General features: G+C 44.7%; 1 protein-coding gene across 1 annotated transcript in view; it reads left to right on the forward strand.

The window, feature by feature from the left end:
• Window positions 1-2312: 2312 nt before the first annotated feature.
• The window catches only part of LOC6592073 (maternal protein pumilio), a 28913-nt gene continuing 7507 nt past the window's right edge, over window positions 2313-23718 (forward strand). The window contains exons 1-5 of the mRNA XM_002017486.2: window positions 2313-3285; window positions 3888-4649; window positions 22646-22887; window positions 23012-23138; window positions 23205-23323. Coding sequence (XP_002017522.1) covers window positions 2959-3285; window positions 3888-4649; window positions 22646-22887; window positions 23012-23138; window positions 23205-23323 — 1577 coding nt within the window. The 5' untranslated portion in view covers window positions 2313-2958. The remainder of the gene's footprint in view (window positions 3286-3887; window positions 4650-22645; window positions 22888-23011; window positions 23139-23204; window positions 23324-23718) is intronic.

Genomic DNA, 23718 nt, shown 5'->3' on the forward strand with positions numbered 1-23718 from the left:
AGCGTGCCATGTGTGTGTAGAGTGTGTGTATCCAGACCGCTTTTTATATTTAAACAAGTATAAAAATAGTTTGCAAAAAAAAAACCTGCAAGAAACAAAATTGTTTTTCCCCAAAAGGTAAAAATCAATTAAATTTTTTGGCCGGGTCGCTACCGACTGCGCGGTCACAATTTCCGACTGCAAACACACATTAAAGAGGAACAGAATATAATGAATATTTTATATTTTAGTGAAATATTTTTCCGATTGTGCGTTCGTGTGCCAGTGCGTGTGTATTTGTCTGTTTTCTTGGATGTGTCGTCTCATTATTCGCCTTGTCCCATCATTTTCTTCCTTGGCAGCGGCAGCGGCGGCGGCCATTTGGCTGCTTCTTCTTTTTTCTTACATTTGCACTGTGCGCTCTCTTCAGTGTGTGTGTGCGAGCGAGTGCTCTCTCAATATCCTCTTTCCCTCTCTGGGGACGCTTGCATTTGTGTACACGAATTTTTCCCAATAAGAATACATTGGTCGCCGTTTAACAACCGTATAATAATAAAAGATGAAATAAATAATGAATTTCTTGATGGAATATTCAATAATTCAGTTCAATATTCATCAGCTGTATCCTCCCTGAGCCAGCCACGCCCCCTCCTTTGCGCACTCACTCTGCTCCTGTTTCGTTCTCGTGCCTTTGTTTTTCACATGTCTCTTTTACGGTTTATCTTTATGTTTGTTTTTATATTAAATGTGTGCGTGTGACTGTTCCTGTGTGTGTTTGTGTGTCTTCCAGGGGCCCCAGCAGCTCTCTCGGAGGGAGGCAACTTCTGCGGTTTTCGCATGCTACTGCTGCTGCACTTGCTAGCTCTGCTCTGCTCGGCTCGGCACGGCACGGCTCTCTCTGGCCATGTTATGGGGTGGGTGGCCTGGCCAGGAGAGGCTCCTCATAAACAAGCCGACCCACAGACGACAACGTTTCGTTTCGCATAGTTTTTCGTAACGTAACCTCAAAAGTTGCGGCGCCCTGCCTTCTTCGTTTGCCTGCCTGCCTGCCGCCATTCGTCGTCGTTCCTCGTCTGCTCTGCCGGCTGTCGCCGCCGTAGTTGCGTCTCCTTCTTGTTGTACCTCTGTTTATATGTGTATGTTAATTCTATATGTTTTCCATTTTCAACCTCTCTCTCCTCTCCTCACCCGTCCGTCCGTCCACCCACCCCCTTTTTTCTGCTGCCGCTGCCGCCGCTCGCCTTGCGTTGTCTTTTCGCTTTTGATACCCTGTATGTTTATGAGTATCTGCACGAAAAGCACCCCATATTTCAGGTTTTAAAAATGCAATTAGATTTACATATCTACTTTACCGATCTATACTTTAATAGCAATATTAATACCTGGAAAAAACAGAACTACTGTACAGACACGGGCTGCAATGTTCTCTCTGCCAACTCATTTATTTTCTTTCATATCATTTAAATAAAAAAAATCAAAGTTAATTGCAAACTGTTATCTCACTATTTCGTAATAATAAATCTCTGGGTAACGGGTATCCCAGGGTCGAGCTCATCGCGCTTTTTTCTTTTCTGTATTTTTCGCGCATGATTCAGCTTTGCGTTGTTCTTGTTCTTGGCTCTGCTTCTTTTTATTCTTGTACGCTGACTATCTGCCCCCCTCCTCCTCCCGTTCACCAATCGTTTCACAGTTTTGTTATTGTTTTCATAATGAGGAAATCAGTTCTGGCATTTGTTGTACTCATCTTTCTGTCTTAGAAGAATTTTCTTTTATTGAACATTTTCCGTGCCATGTTTTGTTGCTTGCTGCACCGACTTATGCCACAGGGTAGCAGTCTGTGTCTGCGGCACAGTGGTGCGTGTTTTCAGTGGAGATTGGCTTCTTCTCTGGGCTTTCCTATGTTCTGATGTTTCATAATTCTGCCTGTTTGACCCCCTTCCAGGCATTGTTGTGTAGGAGACTGGCCCAACATCTTGGACTCTTGGAGACGAGAATTAATATACGTTTTCCCCCATCTTTCTCATTGCAGTTTGTGTATATTTTCATCATTAAACGTCGTGTAAATTAAAATTCATCCTAAATATAAATAATAAACAACTTCATTCAAAAAGAAGGAAATTTCACAAATTCTCAAATAATAAAATCTGTAAAAATTCAACCAATTTTAACCAGTTTTCATACGTAATTTTTGTTAAGTCCCAAACAACAACTGTGCAACTGTGTAAAATATTATTCTTAAAATTTGTGTTAAATAGTGTAAATTTCTGTAAAAAAAAAAAAATATATTACATCCAACCCCGACAACAAATCCAATAAGTTTTTTTAATATGAAAAAATAAATAAATAAAAACGAAGAAATCTCAAGCAAATGCTGTAAATTAATGTTAAATGTGTTAGGCTAAAAAGTTGTGCTCCCTAAAACAACAACAACAACAACAACAAAATCAATTAAATAATTTGTGTACAAATAATACAGTAAATACCACTGTGCAGAGTGCAGTGAACGGATCGATCGAAAGTTTGAGAAGCACTGCAGGTGCGAGATCATAAAAGGGAACGTCAAAACGTAACGTAGCGAGGGACCACGTAAAATCCGCGCCCTCTCGATCGTCCGTCGTCGTCGGCGGTGGTCGTCGTCGTTCCGTAGTCTCTCTCGCAGTCTTCGTTCTTCACAGTTAGCAATACGCGCCCCCTCGTCAGCTGCGACAGCTTTGAAAAGCCGTCAAAATTGAGCTCTTAACCGCGCCCACCATTTCCATATCGACGCCCTCGCCGCAACACCATCCGCAGCATCAGCAGCAGCAGCAGCATCATCAGCAGCAGCAGCACCACCACCAGCAACAGCTCTACCAACAACAGCAGCAACAACATTACGGTCCAGCACCACCCTACTTTCAACACCTTCAACAACAACAACAGCAGCAGCAACAACAACAGCAGCAACAGCAACAGCCGCACCAACAGCAGCAACAACAACACATGAAGTTTTTGGGTGGTAACGATGATCGTAACGGCCGCGGCGGCGTCGGCGTTGGCTCGGACGGCATTATAGGCTCGTCTCGTGGCGGCGGCGGCGGCGGTGTGTCACAGGATGTCGCCGATGCAGCCGGCGCTGCAGCGGCCGCTGCCGTCGGCTACGTCTTCCAGCAACGTCCCTCGCCCGGCGGCGTCGGCGGCGGCGGAGTGGGAGCTGGCGGCGTAGGCTCGACCTTGCACGAGGCAGCCGCCGCCGAGTACGCAGCCCACTTTGCCCAGAAACAACAGCAAACGCGTTGGGCATGCGGCGACGATGGACACGGCATTGATGTGAGTATGGGCGGAGGGTGGGTGGCTAAGGGGGAACAGGATGGATAGATCTGCCATAAGCCATAATAAATAGCCTTCCATCTTTGGAATTCCCTTGCCAAGGTTTAAGTATTTGTAATGGACAAACAATGACTAAAACTGTGTAGATTCTTCAGCTCTTCTGGTTTTCTGTGGCTGCATCTGGGGCCAAAGCAGAGACACCTGCAACAGCATACAGACCTGCAAATCAGAATCAGAATCCTAGGCTTTGGGGCATTCGTAACCATTCGCTTCTCTTGCGATGCATGGGCAGGGGCAATCATCGGAGTTTTAGCACACAAAATATTGTGTCACTCTTTTCGTGGCGTGGGGAAGGTTTTGTTCTCGGCTGCGTTGAGCAGCAGGCAGGCTGTCTGGAGCGCTGCACCCCCAAGGGCCAGGCGGGTGGTTGCTTGTGTAAGTTCCGAAAGGTCGCTGCCTGCCAGCAACGGTTGCATAAACAGCTTATGGCACTTGTTCTCCTTTTTTTGGCAATGAGACAGCAGAAATAGATCCAAGGGAGAAAAGGGGAGAGATGTGAGAACCTGATTTTTATAAAAAATTTTCGTATCTGGTATTCGCAGAACCCGGATAAATGGAAGTACAATCCCCCCATGAATCCAGCCAACGCAGCTCCGGGCGGACAGCTGCAGCCTGGAAACGGCAGCAATGGCGGACCTGGAGCCATCGGAACCATTGGCATGGGCAGCGGACTCGGCAGCATGGGCGGCGGCAACGGCGGAGGAGGAGGCGGTGGCGGCTCCGGCTCGAACGGCGGGCTCCACCATCCGTCAATGGCAGCGACAGCCGCGAACATGGCGGCCATGCAACAGGCTGCAGCCGTGGCCAAGCACAACCACATGATGTCCCAGGCAGCCGCTGCCGTGGCGGCCCAACACCAGCAGCAACAACAGCAGCAGCAGCAACAGCCGCCGCATCTCCAGCAGCAGCAGCAACAGCATCATCTGATGGGCGGAGGAAACGGCCTGGGCAACGGCAATGGCCTGGGAGTCGGTCTCAGCAACCAGCAGCATCCTGGCCAGCAGCAGCAGCAGCCCGGCGGTCATCCCGGACAGTACAATTCGAATCTTCTCAGTCATGCCGCTGCCTTGGGGCACATACCCCCTTACGCCCAGTCGGGCAGCATGTACGATCACCATGCCGGTGCCATGCATCCGGGCATGAACGGGGGCATGCCCAAGCCGCCACTCGGCCCGCCCGGCGGACCCCAGGACTACGTCTACATGGGCGGACAGCCCACGGTCCCAATGGGCGCTGCCATGATGCCGCCCCAGAACCAGTACATGAACAACTCCGTGGTGTCCGCCGCCAACCGGAATGCAGCGGTGAGTAACCAACCGTAAACCAATCCCGCCCCGAGTAATCGATCAACCCAGGCCAGTGATCGATCCCTGATTAGAGTTTTTATCCCGTGTCCCGTCACTTTTTGGCATTGCCCGTTTATTTCAATCAATAGATTGAATTCTCATAGATATCTATAGATCTATTCTCATAGATAATATGTTATATTTCCGTGGGTGTGGGTAAATACATATTTATCCACAATATTTGATGAAGAAATTTGAGTGCTCAATCCTTTATTTTGGGTACTCACAGTCGTGTATAAGAATGTATCTGTGAAGTACACACTTAGATGGGTATATCGGGAGAGAGACTCGAGTCGTGCATTAGTGTTTTGCCTCATGCACGCGACATTTATGTTGTTTTTGCATTCTATGGAGTGCTGCTTTACGTCATTAAATCAAACCGATTGAAGCTTCAGATCCTTCAAGGGTTTATTTTATTGCTGAGGAATGAGGATTAACAAATAACTTCGCCCAATCATTTATTAATGGATAACTTAACGCAGGCCCTCGATGGCCCATAACAATAGTTTTATGAGGCCCAAAGAAATATGGAACTTTCAAGAGAGGCTCAAATAAAAGTTGAGCAATGAAAATGAACAAACTTTTCGGGGGACGACCATAAAAACCCGGCGAAACTATTGATTAACCCAACAAGAAAATATCATCAAATGAAATAGAATTGTTAAAGTTTCTCCGTCGATTTTCTTTTTTTTTTTTCCCAAAACTTGACATTTGAACATATAAAGGCTCCATTTGTGGGTTCTTTCTTTGCCCTTTGGCGAGCAGTTTATGTAGAGGACTTTTTCATTGGCTCTGTCGATTCGTTAATTTAATTGGAAAGTATTCAACGTGGGTTCAACGTGATGATGAGGTGTCTGGATGGCCCTGAATTGTTTTAGATGAGTCATTGGCAAGGGGTCCGTTCCCAAAGATAATGTTGCCGTCGAACTCGACCCTCAGTCATTTTATGGTCGCCACAGCAGAATGGGGCATAATAAGGCCATCACAATTCCCGTTTGTGACAAAAATCAATTTAATATTGATTGATACAAATAAGTATCAACATTTTCAAAGTAATTATCGCACAGTAACCCCGTTCGTCTAGGGAATTGCGGCAGAAATGTCCCATAAGCAAACGGACACATTCGATTTGAATGACCCGAACAGAGGCCATTCGCCACGAGCGATTCGGGTCTCGGGATAGCGATGCAATCTTCAAAAAATAATTGCCATAGCATAACCTGCAAAATACTGAGAAAAATATGTACGTACAATAGATGGTCTGGAGATCGTATAGTGGAACGACTCGTCGTTTGAACAAAAGGGAAAAAGAAGTGTTGAAGACTTCATTGCTGATTTGATAATTTCTCCGTAGCAATTGTGTGCAGCTGTTCTTTCGCTGTGAGTTTTCTTGGTTAGTTTTTCTTGTTGCACGGGGGTTTGTTTAGCTGTTCTGCCTGCCTGCCATTTGTTGTCTGTGTTGTTTCTGTGGATATATTTTCTTCACTTTTGCGTGGAGTCTCTGCTCTGCTGCAGCGAATGTAGTGAGAGAGAGAGAGAGAGAGGGTGAGAGGGAGATCCCATTCCGGTTGCAATATTTCAGCCTTATAAAGCCAGAACATTGCACATGCCACACAGACCAGACTACACTTGGAGCACTCCTCACATGTCGCTCGGCGGCTGGTTGGCCAACTTGATAACTTGAGAACTCTCTGGCCAAGTCCCCGTAACAAACAGACTATTGGTATTTTACCTAGAAACCAACAGACCAGACCCCAGACCGACCGACCGGCATTCGCAATCAATTCGCCTTGCAGTTTATAAATAAAAGAATTAAATACTTACTTACTCTCTGGACGAGGACTTAATGAGCTGTGGCTGCTCGTCTGCTTTCTGCTCCTCGTTATGTCACAATTGTTTACAGGAAAAACAATTTTAATTAAAGAATTTCACTCGTTTGGTTATCTGCCTTCTACAAGCCAGCGCTACCTTCGTCTCACTCACTCACTCGCTCCATCTGCTGGTCCAGGTGATTCACAGTGCAATGCCATTTCCTTTTCACTTCCTTCGCACAAACACAGACACACACACACGTAGGCAGAGACACGGACATGGCACTTGTGCTGAAGTGTTGGTTAGCGCACAATCGATTATGTTTTTATCAAGCAAATTGTCGGAAAAAAAGGGCTGCAGGTAGAGCAGCACTCGCAATGCCCTTTTCCCCAAAAGTGGACCGAAAACGCCTTGAATGAGGCGAATTGTATGCAGTAAGACTTAATATTGAACCCGCTATTAGTATTATTAATATTATTTAAAACCGAAAAGAGCATTTAAACTTCACCTTAATGTTGGATCTTGGGCAACCTCTTTTATACGGAAAGTATGTATATTTTTTGCTACAACTTCCTTTTGTGCAATCTCTCTCTCTCTCTCTCTCGCTCGCTCGTCACTGAAGTAAAGTATTTATTGCATTTATGCGAGACGAAAAAGGCAAAAGGCAGCAGCAGCAGGAGGATAGAATTCCAAGCAGGACGATGACAACAAAAAAGCTTTCCCTCTCTTCCTACTTCTCTCTTTCTCTCGCTGTCCTTATGTTTGTACTCCTACAAAAAAAAAAAAAAACTCGCCAAAAGAGAGCTTCGACAAAGTTATTGTTGCTGGTGTACTTTCAGCTCTTGTTGTTCTTGGTATTTTCCTTCTCCTTTTGACGCTTCGCGCTATTACTCCACTTTTGTCGAGCTTAATTTTTTCCCTTGCTACAGTAAGCACTGAAGTGAGACGTTAACGTTGAAGGTGTGAAACAATACGCACAGTGGAAACTTGTCAAAAGAAACTAAGATCAATTTCAATATCTGATGGCATATCATTTACCTAATGGGAGTCTTCTCTGTAAGACTCCTATAGGGAGCTTATTACTCGAATAAATTAGACCATTTGAATTCTTGAGTGTATTTTCCTTGCGAGTGCTTACTGTAGCTGTTGCACTTGTTTGCCAAAGGGGCGGGGGAAGCAGCAGCAGCAGCAGACAACGTTTGCCGCAAGCCCCCCAAACCGCCTCCTGCCATGTTCTCGACCGTCTCTTTCTATCCTTCCCGCTTCCACAACTATCTTTCCGCTCTCTGCGTGTGTCTGACGCCGCGCTCTGCTCTCTTGTTGATGTCGTAGGTCATTGATTTGCGCTTAACAGTGGTGTATTCTGGTTGAACGAGGGGGAAGACGTGGAAAAGTGACAAGTCGAGTCGTGGAGACTCGTCCCCCTTCATTTTTTTTTTTTTTTTTTTTTTTTGCTTATTGTTTCAGTTTTACTTTGTTCTTGCTCCCTGCATGTGGTGCATTCGCATTTCTGCGATTCTTTTTCTTGTTCTTCTTCGTCATCGCCGTTGTGGTGTTCCTTTTACTTGCGTTTCTTTCTTTCATGTTCCCGTTCCCTGCTACTCACCCCTATTCACTACCTACCCGTTCCTTCGCCTTCCTCTCCTTTGTTACTTTTTTCGAATGCTGTAATGATTTATGTGTGTGTCTGATTTTGAGCAAAGCTTTTGCTCTCGCTCTCTCGCTCGGTGGACTATTCTGTTCTGCCAGCGTTTTCTTTCTGCTTGGATAATGGGTCGACAGCGGCGTCGTCGTCGTCGTCGGTTTACTAATTGGAACATCGCTGTTAAGAAGCTTTTTGGAGCGTTGTCATCTCCGTTTTGTATTCTTTGAGATTCTTCTTCTTTTTTCAACTGAAAATGCAAATATTTGATGTTTTCGATATTTTGCGCGAATTGATAGGCAGGAAATCACGTTTAAACCTACAAAGGCAGAATCATATTTTCAGAGAGGAGTTGGGATTTATAATTTAAAGAAACTAATGATATGAACTACTCTACCGCTCTGGGGTTAAATAACCCCATGAATGCGGGGTGTTTCTTGCAGTTTTATTGTGCTTCGCATTTTCTATTCTTTCTTTCTTCGTTCGTTCGTTCGTTCTTTCTTTTGCTCTGCTTTTACCTTCCATCGCCCCATTGAGGCGCACCAACGTTTACGTTCTAATTGAACAAACGCCGCGCTCTGTTCTCTTTCACTCACTCCTCTTGCCCTGCGGCTCATCTCATTCTCTACCACCCACCCTCCCTCCCTCCCTCCTAATGGCTACCAATTAGCTGGAAATGCTTGCAATTTACCAACATCCAAGACGCTTTTGATGATAATGACGGAAAATGTGATGTTTCTTGTTGTTGCGTGTGACCAACCAAGGCGCCAAAGCCAGTGGCAGAGGCATAGGCAGCGGCAGCGACGTCGACAGCGACAGCGACTGCGATTTAGATTGATTTGCATTGCCGGCTAGACCTGGTTTAGTTCTCACTCTCTTACTCGTTGCTCTCTTCTGGCCTCTACATATGTACTGTACACTTGTGTGTGTTTTTATTCCAATACTCGTATTTTAACTGTCTTTTGGCACGTTCTTCTGACCCATCTTAACCGGGTGGCCAAGGTGTATTCTTGCAAGGTTCCCGCTGTTCTATTTGTGTGTGCCTCTACCTATCTTTTGTGTTCTCTTGTCATAGTCAAACAAATAAAACTGAAACAAAATAGGCGACTATCGGAGGAGCGCACTCTTCCAATGCCTCACCTTTTCATAAATTGCCCTTGCTGTTGGCCAGCTGCTGCGCTGCTCTCTCTCTCTCTCTGTACGCTTCCTCGACACAGTGGCGGAAAAAAGTCTAAGCAGGACTCTGGAGATGGGAAAAATGGTGCTCGTATGTTGGTTGACTTTTCTCCGCCACTGTAACTATCCCCCCCCGTACTCAATTGCATTAATTAAATACAAATTTGAACTACAGCGGCAAATTGTTTGACAAATTAATTTCTTACTATTACTCTGTGTTTGCAGAGTCAGACAGTGTTATTTCAAACGAATTTAATTGCCAGCCACTAACGCGTTAGCACGAGAGAAAGAAGAGGAAAGAGAACATGGCGTTTTGCATAGAGTTTGCCATGGAATGTCATTCTTCGTTAAAGATTCTAATGGTCGCTTTCCACTAGGCTTCAAGTAGAAGTTGATAGGCATCTCCGCAGGGCTATTCAGTCCCCCGAACTATGTTCAACACCACCAAATCTAGCCAAATTATACTTTCAAGGATCAACTTATCCACTCCCTTCGACTACAAAGCCAAACTAGATCATAAATACATATATATGTATGTATGTATGAACGTATTGCTCTTGCTCACACTGCCTGATTTTCCCCACAAGTTTTTTATATCTGGTGGAATACGACCATAAGAAAACTTTTTAGTTCGTTTAAGTTTTAGTTCCGAATCCAGCATTCATCATTCGATGAATGAAGCTCGGTTTAATATAATTTTTAGAACTTTGGGAAGGAAAACTTGTACATAATATAATCGATTACAGACACAAATCTTTGAGAAGTAAATTTGCGAAAGGCTTTAAAACTTTGAAAATTATTTGTCTTATTATTCTATTCCTAAAAATGATGAAGCTTGAAACGCTTTTTGTATGCAAAAGGGAATACAACTTTCGGCTTTGCTTGTTCTGCTCTTCTTTGCCTTTCTTTGTTGTAATCAAACAGCTGCTTGAGCTTGGGCTTGCAAAATCATGATCACACAGCTCGCTCTCGCTCTCCCTCGCTCCATCTCTCTCCATCTCTCGCGTTCACCTCCAACAGCCACTTATCACACACAAACGCTCTCACAAATTTTAAGTTTCGAGCGAGAGACTGCCTGCCCACACAACAACAACAACAAAAACAACAATCAAGCTCGGCTCGCAGCTGGGTTCTCTTCAGCGGCTTTGCTCTCGCATTACGTAAAAAAAAAAACTATGCCAAATGCGGCTTAACCAATACGCTTTAAACATACAGAGAGGGCAGTCGGACTGTGTGCAAAGCTTACGTCTGGTTGCACGTGTGCTTTGCGACAAGAGATTGAGATAATGGGAGAGTGTAGACTGAGAGCCGACTACCTCCATTGCCTCTCCTCGCTTCTACCCTGTCACTCATTAGCGTTTCTCTCGGCGGCATAAATTGTGGCTGATTATGTTATTGTCGCCTGCTGCTCGCTGGGCAACACAGCTGCTGTTCTCTCGCACTGTGTGTGTACGTTGTTCTCTCTCTCTCTCTTTCTCTCTCGCGTTGCGTGAGATACTTTTTTGCGAGCATTATTCCGCTGCGAAGCTTTGGCCGCAACAGTTGACTCGTCTGCATGGAATATACTCGTAAATGAAACGGGAGACAATTTTCGTGTGCTGTCGATCGTTAAGCACGTTTTCTTTTGGTTTCTTCTGCCGCCTATCTCTGCCTCTCCCGCCCGTGCACGAGGGTTGCAGAACAACGCCAAAGAGGACAAGTGAAAAGCAAAACGAACCAATACCATCGTTATTTGGGGCTTTGTTCCTTTGCGTGTGCTGAGGTGTATATATGTGAAAGTGTATCTGAGAGTGTGTTGTACATATGTAAAAAGTTTTGTGTTCCTGTGAAAATCGCAGCTGATTCAAAAGTCTCGAAAATCAATAATGAAATTGTAAATTAATCATAAATCCAATCCAGAAAAGAAGGCACAATCTTACCAAATATATATATATATATATCCCTGTGTGCGTGTGTGTGTGTGTAATCCAGTCAATCCATAAAAAGAAGAAGCACCAGGCGGCAAACACACAAAAAAAAGCCAGTGTAACGTGTTTTGCTCTCTCTCCCGCCGCTCTCTTTTCCAACTGCTGCTGGATTCGTGTGTTGAGTGCGCCGTGTGTTCTTTGTGATCCTCTCTACTCCGCTCCCGCTCCCGCTCACGCCTCCGAAGGCCTGCCGCCTGTCCAATGATGAAATTACTGCACGACTTCATGTTGGATGCCCGCTCCGCCGAGGATGTTGCACTCAGACAGGAAATGGTAAATGACAGAAAAAGCTGAAAAGCTGCTCCTTCGTGGCTCCCTACATACACACATACATGTATGTGATGTACATATGTGTGTGCATATTCTCTCTGTACCTATGCTCTCTTCTGGGAGCGTGGAACTATTATTGATTCGATTGATTGAAAGGTTCGTGGGAAGCAGGCTTTCCATTTAGACGGCCGACTTGGTTAATTATTGGGTTTACGAATAACTGCTACGTTGCTCTGGATATTTGTTAAATAATTTCACCTGTTATCGTTTAATGGTTGGGGGGACTGCCTCCCGAGGGTGTAACATCTGATCGGACACAGCTTATTCTGTTGCATAAAACTCTTGCCACATGAATCGTTGATTTTTTCAAAGGATTCGAATGATTGATACTCAAAGAAGTGCTTTTTATTTGTTTTAATTTAAAGAAAAACAATTTAGACTAAAATTAGTAGCATGACTCTTTCTGTTTAATTTCAATTAACGTCTGAATATCGCAAAAAATATTTTATTTTCCAGCCAATTGGCTTCTGTTGATAATTGAAATGAATAAAATATATTTTGTAATTCCATTTAATTGATCATTAATTTCGGCTCCAATGATATCCATTGATTGGGCCATATCGCTCATTAGTTAAGCTTTAGTTAAATAAACGCTTTATTTAAGCCTGGATAATCGAATAGACATGTGGAAAATACATAAAAAAAAAGTATTATTATAGTACCGTCATTGCAAGGGGGGGAAAGTGGGGGGAGACAGAGAAGTGAGAACAAGACTCATTCATTTTATATCCCTGCTATTAGATAATGGCTCCACACAAAAAACAGCAGTGCTGCCCCGATCTAAATCCCAGCCCCAGCATGGGGCAGGCAGAGCTTTGGTTTTGGTTTTGGTTTCGGTTCTGGTTCTGGTTCTGCCCGCTGGTGGTGGTGGAGGAGGGGCCGCGCCGCCTGAGCCCCATAGATAAAACCGTTTTTGCGGTTGCCGTCGCCGTCGCTGTCGCCGTCGCTGCTTCTGCTGACTGCAGTTGATTTTTCGCTTTTTCTTTCATTTGATTCATTCATTCATTCTGTTTGGCTTCTGTCTACCCCGCATGCGAAGAGCACAAGGGTGTATTGGACCGCATGGAAGTGAATGCCTAAGAAATTATTGGCTTCTTCTTTTGGCAGAATCGATCCTGCAATCCTCCCATCTAGAACTGGGAACTCTCCTTTTAACGCGGGGTATCCTGTAGTCGGAACTGCTGACTTTCTGCTTTGTTTTTTTTGTTGCTGTTTCGTTTTGGATTTCCACACTGACTGACAATTGTTTTTATGCATTTCACGTAGCTTAACCCCACACAAAAATAAAGTAAACTGGGGGCCAAAACTGTAAAGTGAGCGCAGAATCGGAGGGTGGGTTGTGTGGAATCGAAGGGGGGGTGGGGGCGCGAAAGGGAACTAGAACCACCTCTAGAGATGTACTAGAATTTTATGCTGCCTGTGTGGTGTGCCCCTGCCCTGCCCTGCCCTGACTGCCTTCCTTCCTTCCTTCCCTCAATGTTTCTTTTTTTTTTCGAGGGAATTTACATGAAAATAAATATTTTCCGGTTTCAATTATATATGCGATTTGCTTTTGCCTTTGACCGAACTAACGAACGAACGAAGCTCCCCTACTACCCATGGCACCATGTACCTCCATCTGCCTGTGTAACCCGTCCGTCCCTCAGTCCACCCTCTTGATCTATTTCACGCTTGATTGCATTGCGTCTGACTGAACGAGTGAATGACTGAACTCATTGACTGATTAGGTGGCTCCCAGACCAAGCCATACCATACCATACCATACCATTCCATTCTAGAGCTAGGGGCGTGGTCGCGACGTCAAACGATGACAGTCGTCGATCCGATAAGGGTATGGCTCTGGATATAACATTCTATCATAAATGGGAAACCAATTTGAATTCGCCTAAAAGACCATTGAAGCCGAAGCCATTATGAGGTGGGACATCCCTTGGGGGCCAAAAACACTCTCTCATTGGATCTCATTTGTGTAGTTTTGAACCCGTCAGAGGAACTATGCTTCTACCCCATTTTCTTGGCCAGCTTCATAATCATTTTGGAAATAATTTCAGCATGTTTCAGGCCACACCCCCAAGAACTTTGAAACGTTCAGAAAAGTTACCTTTCCACGCAGTTTGGGGGCAAGAGGGGGAATTGAAGCAGCAGCAGGTTGCACGGGAAAAGTTTTGAATGCTTAACCAAAGTCACGTGACTTGCATTCCCCTCGAATGCACCCCTGGCATCCCCTTCGGGGGCGCCTCTTCATTCATCATCATTCTGCAACTTTGTTATTTGTTGCTTCGTATTCCGTTTATTGGATTTGGACACGCCCCAAAAGCCCCCCCAAATGCTGCTGCCGCCCCATAAGTTAAACTGTCATGTCTTCCGTCCGTTGTCCGTCTTCTGTCTGAGAATTGTCGTCGTCGTCGTCGTCGTCGGGGGCCCGCTTCTGCTTCCGTCCTTATCAGCTCCCTTCATCCATCATCCTGTGTTGGCTTTCCCTCTATTCATGGCATTGTCCCTCTCTTCGGTTTAGTTTTGACTTGTTGTTGGCCAAGTTCCAGGCAACAATTCCGGCGCCTTCGTCCGGCAATTGTCCGACAGGCAGTGGCCCCATCCTCTGGGCACAATAAGTCAATCCGTTTTGGCCAAGGTGTCGAGACTCGCTCGCCGCAGTGTCTTCACTTCAGTAACTCCCCTGTTTATTGCGTAACTCTCCACTAGTAGGTTTCCCATTTAATCTATGAATGGAAATATAAACATATCTCCTCAGTAAACAGAGGCGACAAGTGGGTTTTGGCAAGACGAGTAAATGCAATGACTAATTGGGGAATAAACAACATGGGATATGGGGTATGCAAGAGATGCTCCTCTGATAATATATAAAATTCTTAGAGGGAAGCTGGAAAAGAAGATGAACCATTTTCAAAGAACTGTTATTTTATTCTGAAGATCATTTAAGGGAAGACGATTGTGAATGAGGGCACGCTGGGCACTTTCTTGTCCCCTTTGCTCCCACGTGATGAAAGAGAAACCACGGGAATTGCAAAACCCACATACATGTCGTGTACATGACGCGGAATCGAGTTGCGCTGATATTAGGATAGGGTATAGGTCGTTGATTTCGTCGTTTATTCTGCGATACAAGCATCAGGCAGCATTTTAATAAAAACCTATATCTTCAAGGACTATTGAGAATTTACTGCACTCGCACACGATGCATTGCCCCCTTCTTTCTGGCTGCCCTCCCAGGCAACATTTCCCCCACACCACGCACCCCCCTCAAATCCGAGCCCCGTTTGTGCGATGGGAGGGTTGGGGTGGCAACGGAGAGGAGGCTAAATAAATATGCTCGACGTCGACGTCGAAATCGGGGAATGAAAAGCGCAATAAACGCATTTCCCCGGCCTGTCTGCATTTTTCGTGTGCGTTTGCAAACAAAATAAAAGCCGAAGCGAAGTGCACTAAAATCGATAGTCGCCAAGAGCCGAAAATACTTGCCAGATTATTTGTGCGAACAGTAGACACTACAGTGGGGACTCCTCGAGAAATGACAATGACAATTTCAATTAAGATTCAAGACTTCCATTCCATTTGTACTCTGAGTACTCAGAAATGTTTAATAAATCAACCAGAAAAATGTCTTAAATTCATTTTAATTAATTTGGATTATTTAAGGGTGCCTTAAGGGAAAGTGAAACTAATATTATTTAGTTTAATATTTAATAAGTCAAACTTTCTATTTTGTAGGGTACAAAAAACAAAACAAACCCCATATTCTTCCCGAAACACCGAAAAGGGAAGATAAACGGGAACGCTGAGCCTTTGTGTGTGGCAAGGGCAGCGGCTCTACTTTTACACCCGGTACCCGGTAGCTTATTAAATAAGTTTAAAAGGGATGAATCGAATTGGGTAGGGGATATCTCCGCCATCTCTTTGAATCTCGAACACAGGGAGAAAGAGAGGCAGCACGACCACGAGCGATATTTATGTTCTTGTCTTTATTTTTGCACTCCGTTTATCCTCTTTCCATCTACTTATTTTATTCGAGTTTTAAAATATATTTTTTTTTTCCATCTCGATCCTTTTTTTTTTTATATATCGGATGTAGATCCGTCTCTCTTTATCGCTCGCTTCTCACACCAAACCCAGCCGTTATATCGCACTCCCCTCCGTCAGAGGTCGCACATTGCACGAGGAAGGGTGTGTGAGAAGGAGAGAGAAGGAGCCACTGCCATTACCTTTGTCCCGATCCAATCCAGATTCGGCTATCTGGTAGATATGGCCCTGCTCTATGGTTCTGCGTTTTTTCGTATCTTCGAAATTACGAATTACGTACTTTTTGGGGGTGTGATATCACAGGAGTCTGTCTGGATACACAATTTGGTTGCTTTAGCTCTTATTGTCTCTGAGATCAATTGCTTATTGATGCTGATCTAGAATATGTGTACATGTATAGTTTTATAGGGACGGAAGCACTTCCTTCTGGATATTACAGACATCTGAAACCACCAGAAAACTAGGGATATATCCCTAAACTCGTTGAGTATCGGAGGGTTTTCGATTATAAAATGTTCTTGAATGCTTTCCGCAGACAGTAAGTTTTTTGCCCGCTTCTGCATTTACATGAATATTTCTATATCTACATACATACATGCATATACATATGTATGTGCGTTCATGTATGCCTTGCACTCCCATTCTTTCCCTCCCTCTCTCTCGCTCTCCCTGACTCTCTTTCGGTGCATCATATAGCATATTCCTAGCATTTGCCTTTTCTTTGCCTTTGCATGCGCCTGTGTGTGTGTGTGTGTGTGTGTGTTTGGCTTTATTTTTATTAGTTTATTTTCGTTTGCCTTTTCGTATGACACGCGAAAGGTCTTTGCACTTGACAACAACACGGAAGGAAAGGTGCCAGCGAAAAGTTTCAACTTGAAGAGAACTCGAGAACGCCGACAGCGGACAGGCGGACAGCCGCAACAAAAAAAAAAATGTTACCTATCCGGGCTGTGCTCCGTCCGCCCCGGCCACACTGTCTCCCTCGCCTTGCCCCTTGCCCCTTGATTATTATGTTAAACAATATAATCTTGATGCCCGACTCAAGACTTTTCACACATTATTGTCGCTGTCTCTGTCTCTGTCTCTGTCTCTTTGCTTCTTTGAATTTTCAAAGTCATCAAAGTAGTCTCTGCCGAAAAGTTCATTTTTGTTTTAGTTTTTGTTTACTTCCTCAGTGTGTGTTTGTGTTTGTTTCGGAAAAGTCAACAAAATTTTCGTTCTGTTCAAAATTAAATGTAATTTTCATGTAACACAAATTCCCGTTAACAAGCCGTTTGTTCTTCTCAGGACGACCTCTGACGGTTCGTAGCACAAAAAATCAGGTATCATAATAATCCCTGATCCGGTTACAGCTTGGCCCTTTCGCCTTGAAGTCTCCAAAGGGCAGAACATTGCCTTTCAGCGATCCAGCACGGATTTTTTAAGGATTATAGTGATACCAGCACTGTGCTGTCGGGAACATGCAGGTGGATGCTTCCACGGGCAGCTTCTATGCGGACTCCACCGCCAACTTTGAGTACTGATTGTTAAAATCTCGTTTCTCAATAAAGTTACGCGCTACAGTGAGGGCTATCCGGGCGGAATTCTTCATCGGATGGAGGATTCCGCTGATCTGCAACATGCCAGCACTGGGACCAGCACCAGGCCTGGGAAGATGGCGCCCTCACTCTGGTCGAAAAGGAAGGCCATCTTGCGGATGACCTTCTCGAGCAGAGGTACAGCCTCAAAGCGCTACTTTGAGCACTAAAGCGATCAACAACAACTCCACTAGTCTTGGAAGAGGTCCTGGGCCAAGGGATTTCCCGACTGGTGGGGCATTCAACCACGAGGGGCTTCTGCTGGAGCATTCCTGACCTTGCACTCCTGTACTGTGACCTGTGACTGGACATGGAACTGCTGGCTAACCACCTTCTGGTGGGATTCGAATGCTGCACAGCAGCAAGGCATGCGGCGGCTGGGAATGGACTGTAAATAAAACACAACAGAAATTGAATTCGTTTCGGTTTTGTGAATGAAATGACTGCCAAGAGGTCAGCAATAATTATAATTATAATCAAAGTAAAGAACTAATTTTTTAATCGAATGAAAAACCGAAAAACCGGTTTGGGATTGAAAATCTCTTTGCCGTTGATGTATCCGATGAATCTACTTTAATTTGGGCATTATATTTATAGAATAACTGGTTCATTATCGTCTATATTTGCTCTGTTCAAATTATCATAATGAACTAGTTCAATTACTGCCTTGAAGAAGGTTCGAAGGTTTACCAAAATAGACCTTAAAAGCCCATACGAGTATTTATTGCATTGTTAGAGATTATGATTCCAAAGAAATCCAAATAAAGTGTATTTTTTTATGCTTTTAAATGGAGCGAAATAGAACCAGTTATTAACCTGATTGGCCAATTAAACCCAAGAGAAAGAGTTCACAGTTCTGGTTCTATGTCCGAAAAAGAGCTGAAAAAAGAGTTTGGTTTCTATGGGTTCCATCTTGGTCACAGGACTTGGGCTCTCCTCCCAACAAATTTGACATGTGGCCCATCAGAGATCCATCCATTGTAAGCTCCAAACTGATACGCGGATCATTAGCCACTTGATTATCACTTGGTAATGTGTCACATTGGAATTTGATATGGAATCCAAGTTCTGTTCCTAGATCGTGGGGACTGAAATCACCAGGAAATTCCGAACCAAACGCAACCTGGAGAACCACTTTCCATCAATCAACGCACAAAATTTACACAAATTTACACTCGACGCAGGTTGAAGGAAATTTAAATAAATTTCAAATTTAAAGGGGTGCGAAGAGAGCGAAACAAGCCACGGATTTGTCCAAGGCATACTCAAGTGGGGTGCAGCGCGGCGGGGAGTGAGAGCGCCCTCTGGGAATGCCGCACCTCACACGAAATGTGCCTTGGATATGGAATTTGTGTAATTCCCGACTGGTTTTTGCTGCTTATGCTTTGTTCTTCTTCGTTCGCTTCGCACGAGCCTATGGGCAAAAATGAGCCCTCCACCCCCGCACCCTTCCACCTGGCCGGGAGTTTTGCTCGCCCTCTCTCTCTATCCCTCTCTCTCTGCTTTGCTTTTGGCATTCTAAGTTTTTCTTCTCTATTTTGTTTTCTGCCTACTGTGTCGGTTTCTTCGTTTTTCCTTTTTCTTTTTGTCTCTGTGTCTCTGCTTTGTGGGCATTTTCGCTTTGTTCTTGTGAGTGTTGTCTTGTCTGTCTGTCTCACACGCATGATTTTTGTTTTTTTTTTGTTGTATAAAGAGGCCGGTTTCTGCGTCGCGTGCTCTCTCTCTCTCGCTCTCTTCATTTCTCTCTGTGTCTTGCACTCCCCTTGGTTCCGGCTGAGTGTGCGTACGTGTGCGTGTGTGTGTGTGTGCGTGTTTGTGTTGCTGTCTCTTTCACAGTCAAGGACAAGTTAATGAACGATTTTTTGTTCTTTTGTGTGGATTTTCTGAGGGGGGGGCCCAAGTGGCTCAATGGGGGATGGGGGAGAATATGTTTTGCCATTGAAACGCAATAATTGTATACTAAACATTTTCAAATTCCTTATGCCTTCTGCCTCTGCCTCTGCCTCCGTTGTTAATTATTAAAATATTTGCTGAAAGAACCCGGTATTTTGTTTATGTTTCTGTCACTTTTCCGCATTGAGCTGTTTCGTATACCCTGCATCCGTGTTGAACAACAAACCGACCCTAAACGGCATTTGAATCGTGCAAAATTCGGAATCTGGAATGAGTCCGTTCGCTTAGGGGAAAGTATAAGAGTGAGCCCTGGTGGAACGGGTGCTCTAGGGGGTTAAGGGCTTGATGGCCTATGGAAAGTCTTTCGGATCGTCAAGAATAGGGAAAACACTCGTCCATATTATTATTGTGCGAATTAATTTCATTAATTTTGTATAGATCGCGCCTCAGTTTCATCATAATTTGTTTTGTTGTTGAATTTTGCTTGGCGCCGCAATTTGTTTATTTTTTGTCGCTTCTCCTACTCTCCTCTTCTTCTCTTTCAGCACTGTCTACTGTGTTTTTTTAAATTATTTCTTTCTTATTTTCGGTTTAAATAATTTATTTTATATACAGTATAGTTCTTTCCAGTAAATCGTTTTCATTCATTTTCATGCACTTTGGCGAGAGTCTCTGACCCATATTTAGAGCCAATGTTGCGTCAGCGTTTTGCAGTGGCATTTGTTGTTGGCTTTTAGCACTTCTTCTGGCCTGCAATTCGCACTTTTCCGCCTTTTTTGTTTCACACCCTCGAAGAGGGTAACGCGCAGAGAGAGGAGCATCTGCGATTAAATGAATCTGAAACGTCTGTAACCAGAATTTAGGGAGCACATTGCACCCAACCCTGTGAGTCGAAGTCTCTCTCCGTTAGAATCAGCGTCTCCGCTTTTCGATTCCATCAAAACACCCTTCCGAGTTTTTGTTTACTTCCTCAGACAAAGTCAACAAAATTTTCGTTCTGTTCAAAATTAAATGTATTTTTTATGTAAGACCAATTCCCTTTCAAAAGCCGTGTGTTCTTCTCAGGACGACTTCTGACGGTTCGTAGCACTCAAAATAGCACAAAAAAAATCAGGTATAATGATCCCTGATCTGGTTACAGCTTGGCCCTTTCGCCTTGAAGTCTCCAAAGGGCAGAAATTTGCCTTGCAGCGATCCAGCACGGACGGATTAAGGATTTTAGTGATGCCAGCACTGCGCAGTCAGGACCATGCAGGTTCCACGAGCAGCTTCTAATCGGACTCCACCTCCAGCTCTGGGTACTGATTGTTAAGATCTCGTTTCTCGATAAAGTTACGCGCCACAGTGAAGGCAATCCGGGCGGTATTCTTCATCGGATCGAGGTTTCCGCTGATCTGCAAGATGCCAGCACTGGGACCAGCACCAGGCCTGGGAAGATGGTGCCCTAACTCTGGTCGAAAAGGAAGGCCATCTTGTGGACAACCTCGAGCAGAGGTACAGCCTCAAAGCGCGATCTTGAGCACTGAAGCGATCAACAACAACTCCACTAGTCTTGGAAGAGGTCCTGGGCCAAGGGATTTCCCGACTGGTGGGGCATTCAACCACGAGGGGCCTCTGCTGGAGCATTCCTGACCTTGCACTCCTGTACTGTGACCTGTGACTGGACATGGATCTGCTGGCTAACCACCTTCTGGTGGGATTCGAATGCTGCACAGCAGCAAGGCATGCGGCGGCTGGGAATGGACTGTAAATAAAACACAACAGAAATTTAATTCGTTTCGGTTTTGTGAATGAAATGACTGCCAAGAGGTCAGCAATAATTATAATTATAATCAAAGTAAAGAACTAATTTTTTAATCGAATGAAAAACCGAAAAACCGGTTTGGGATTGAAAATCTCTTTGCTGTTGATGTATCCGATGAATCTACTTTAATTTGGGCATTATATTTTTAGAATAACTGGTTCATTATCATCTATATTTGCTCTGTTCGGAGTGATTCGAATCCGACTTAAGGGCGGGATTCGCAATGATCGGACGCATTAAAGAGGCATAAGTATATGGCTGCTATTTATGAATACTGTGGGTGTATGCAGAGCTCTAGCGGGTAAATATCAGCCTATCAGCCGGTTAGAAACACATCAATTTATTGGTCGTCTAATTTCAAGGGTTTATCAATTTCGTTGCGAAGTTAGAGACCGATGAATGCCCTTCAAATTGTTATGGGTACTCCATTTAAATTCGAGTCTTTGCTCAGTTAATGGTGTTTTTCAAAGCTAAATAAAACAATGAAATTTGTCACATATCGTGGGTTTTTACATACCGACAACGATGTCCGGTTGTAGGGGGTTCACTCGTCGGCGATTCTCAGCTGATTCTGGGGTCTTTGATGCACAATATACAAAATATAAAGTAGGGAACCGAAAATTTTGTTGTGTTTATACTGAGAGTTTTGAATGTTGACTATTTTTGAAAATTTATGAGCATTGCGTAGACGGTTTTGTCGGAGGCGATGTGTCGACTGTAAAGTTATTGATTGATTCCATTAAACATTGAAGTGACACATTAGTCGATGTAGGACTTTCTCAGGCATGGATCAAGTGAAGTGCTAGGGGGGTTAGGGGCCAAGAGAACGTTAGCCGAAAGTTCTGGCCTGGCTTACGCTGGGCCTGAGGCTTGTGTTTGTTGTTATTAATGCACGAGGCGCAGCGCGAAAGTCGACAGCTTTGCGTCTCCCTCCCTCTCACCCCAACCCCTCTCACCTCCCCTCCCACCCCGTGGGCAAACCCAGTTGATAAGCGATTAAATATTTAAACTGTATGTCAGGATATGCCAGTATATGTGTGACGAGTGTGTGTGTGTGGGAGGCAGAAGGCTGGCGAGGATTATTCTGTCGCATTATGACGCAAGGAAGTGCCTTGGGGAATGGTTAAAAAAAAAAGCGAGGAAAAAGCGAGGAAAAACGAAGGCAAACGCGAGGGGGGAAAAGTTAATTAACAATTTGTTTGCAACGCTCCGTTGACATTTAATTGTCGCTGCTATTGTGTTTTACTTTTTGGTTTCTTTCTTGTGTGATGATGTGATTTCTGTGATATTTGCTCTGGCTTCCAGTGGGAATGATGTCCCTCTACGATTCCCCCCCACCGCCTCCCCTCGCATCTCATATTCTGCTTTGCTTTTGCCACAAATCAGGCAACATCGACCAGAAGTACCTGTGCATTCCTTTCTTGTAAGCAAATTAGTACAGTGAAACCTCAAGGTTTATCCCACATGCCAGCCCTCTCCCCTCTTCGTCGGTTTACGACAAACTTTTTGGCAAAAGTTGTCATTAAATGTGGTCTAAATGTGGGGGAATTAACTTTGTTCTCGACTCGTGGATTAGTGGGAAATTTATGAAAACATCAAAAGGTTGACAGGGGGAATATGATTACGCTTTATGGGACTCTGACTTTGGGGTCAACTTGCGCTCAATTTATGGACACGCAAATTATAATTTGGATCTATTCTTTTGGCCCTTACAGATTACCACATCCACTGCCAAGAAATTGTGGGAGAAGTCCGATGGCAAAGGCACATCCAGCGCACCGGGGGGACCCCTGAATCCGCTGCAGATCCCCGGCGTGGGTGACCCGTCGTCGGTGTGGAAGGACCACACCTGGTCCACGCAGGGCGAGAATATCCTGGCACCGCCACGATCGCGCGGCTATGCGGGACACGGTGGCACCTCCGACACATCCAACAGCGGCAATGCGGGCATATTGAGGTAAGAATCGGATCGGACTCTTTGTCTACCCATCTGGTATTTGTACTTCCGAAAGTGGGTACATTTTCGGATCTGTATGTTGCATCTGAATAGTTTTTAATCGCCTTGCACGTGCGTATTTCAGTCCCCGCGATTCACAGTGCGCCAAAATGGTTGAATATGTCCTGGGCGGATCGCCCACAAACAAGGAAAGCCCCTTGTCCGGCCTAGAGCCGCGGCTGCGCAACCTCAAGTTTGACGACAATGATAAGGTGAGTTCTCATCGTCGTCATAAGATCTCTTTTTGAATAGCAATTACCAAACAATCGAAATTGCAGTCGCACGATGATAAGGAAAAGGCAAACTCTCCGTTCGACACAAACGGCATGAAGAAGGACGATCAGGTCTCAAACACAAACGGTGTCGTTAATGGCATTGACGATGACAAGGGTTTCAAGTGAGTAGACAACTTTTCAATCCCCGTCTCTGGTTCTAGCCGGAGACCAGACCCAGCCTCTAAAACTCTAGACTCAGAAACAGGTTTCCTCTCGCCCCAAGCCGCTTGTGTGTGGTTCTCTTCGGCCCCGTGTTACCATGTTATGATTACTGAAATTGAAATGAATTTCCAGTTCAAGGTTGCCTCTTTCTTTTTGCATAGACTTTCACTCTCAATTGCGGCCGCCTCTTCCCTGATACTCCCCTCGTAAGCGTAGGGGAAAGAGCGTTTTTCCAGTCGAACGCTTTCATCGTGACTGGCAGGCACTCTGCCACAACTCTCTGTTCACAAGCCCGATTTGCGGGTTAGATGTTAGAAAACTCAGTCATCCATTGGGTGTGAGAATATTCGGGGGT

This window comes from Drosophila persimilis, unplaced genomic scaffold (assembly GCF_003286085.1).
Source record: "Drosophila persimilis strain 14011-0111.01,24,50 unplaced genomic scaffold, DperRS2 tig00000000-arrow-pilon, whole genome shotgun sequence".
Taxonomy (NCBI): domain Eukaryota; kingdom Metazoa; phylum Arthropoda; class Insecta; order Diptera; family Drosophilidae; genus Drosophila; species Drosophila persimilis.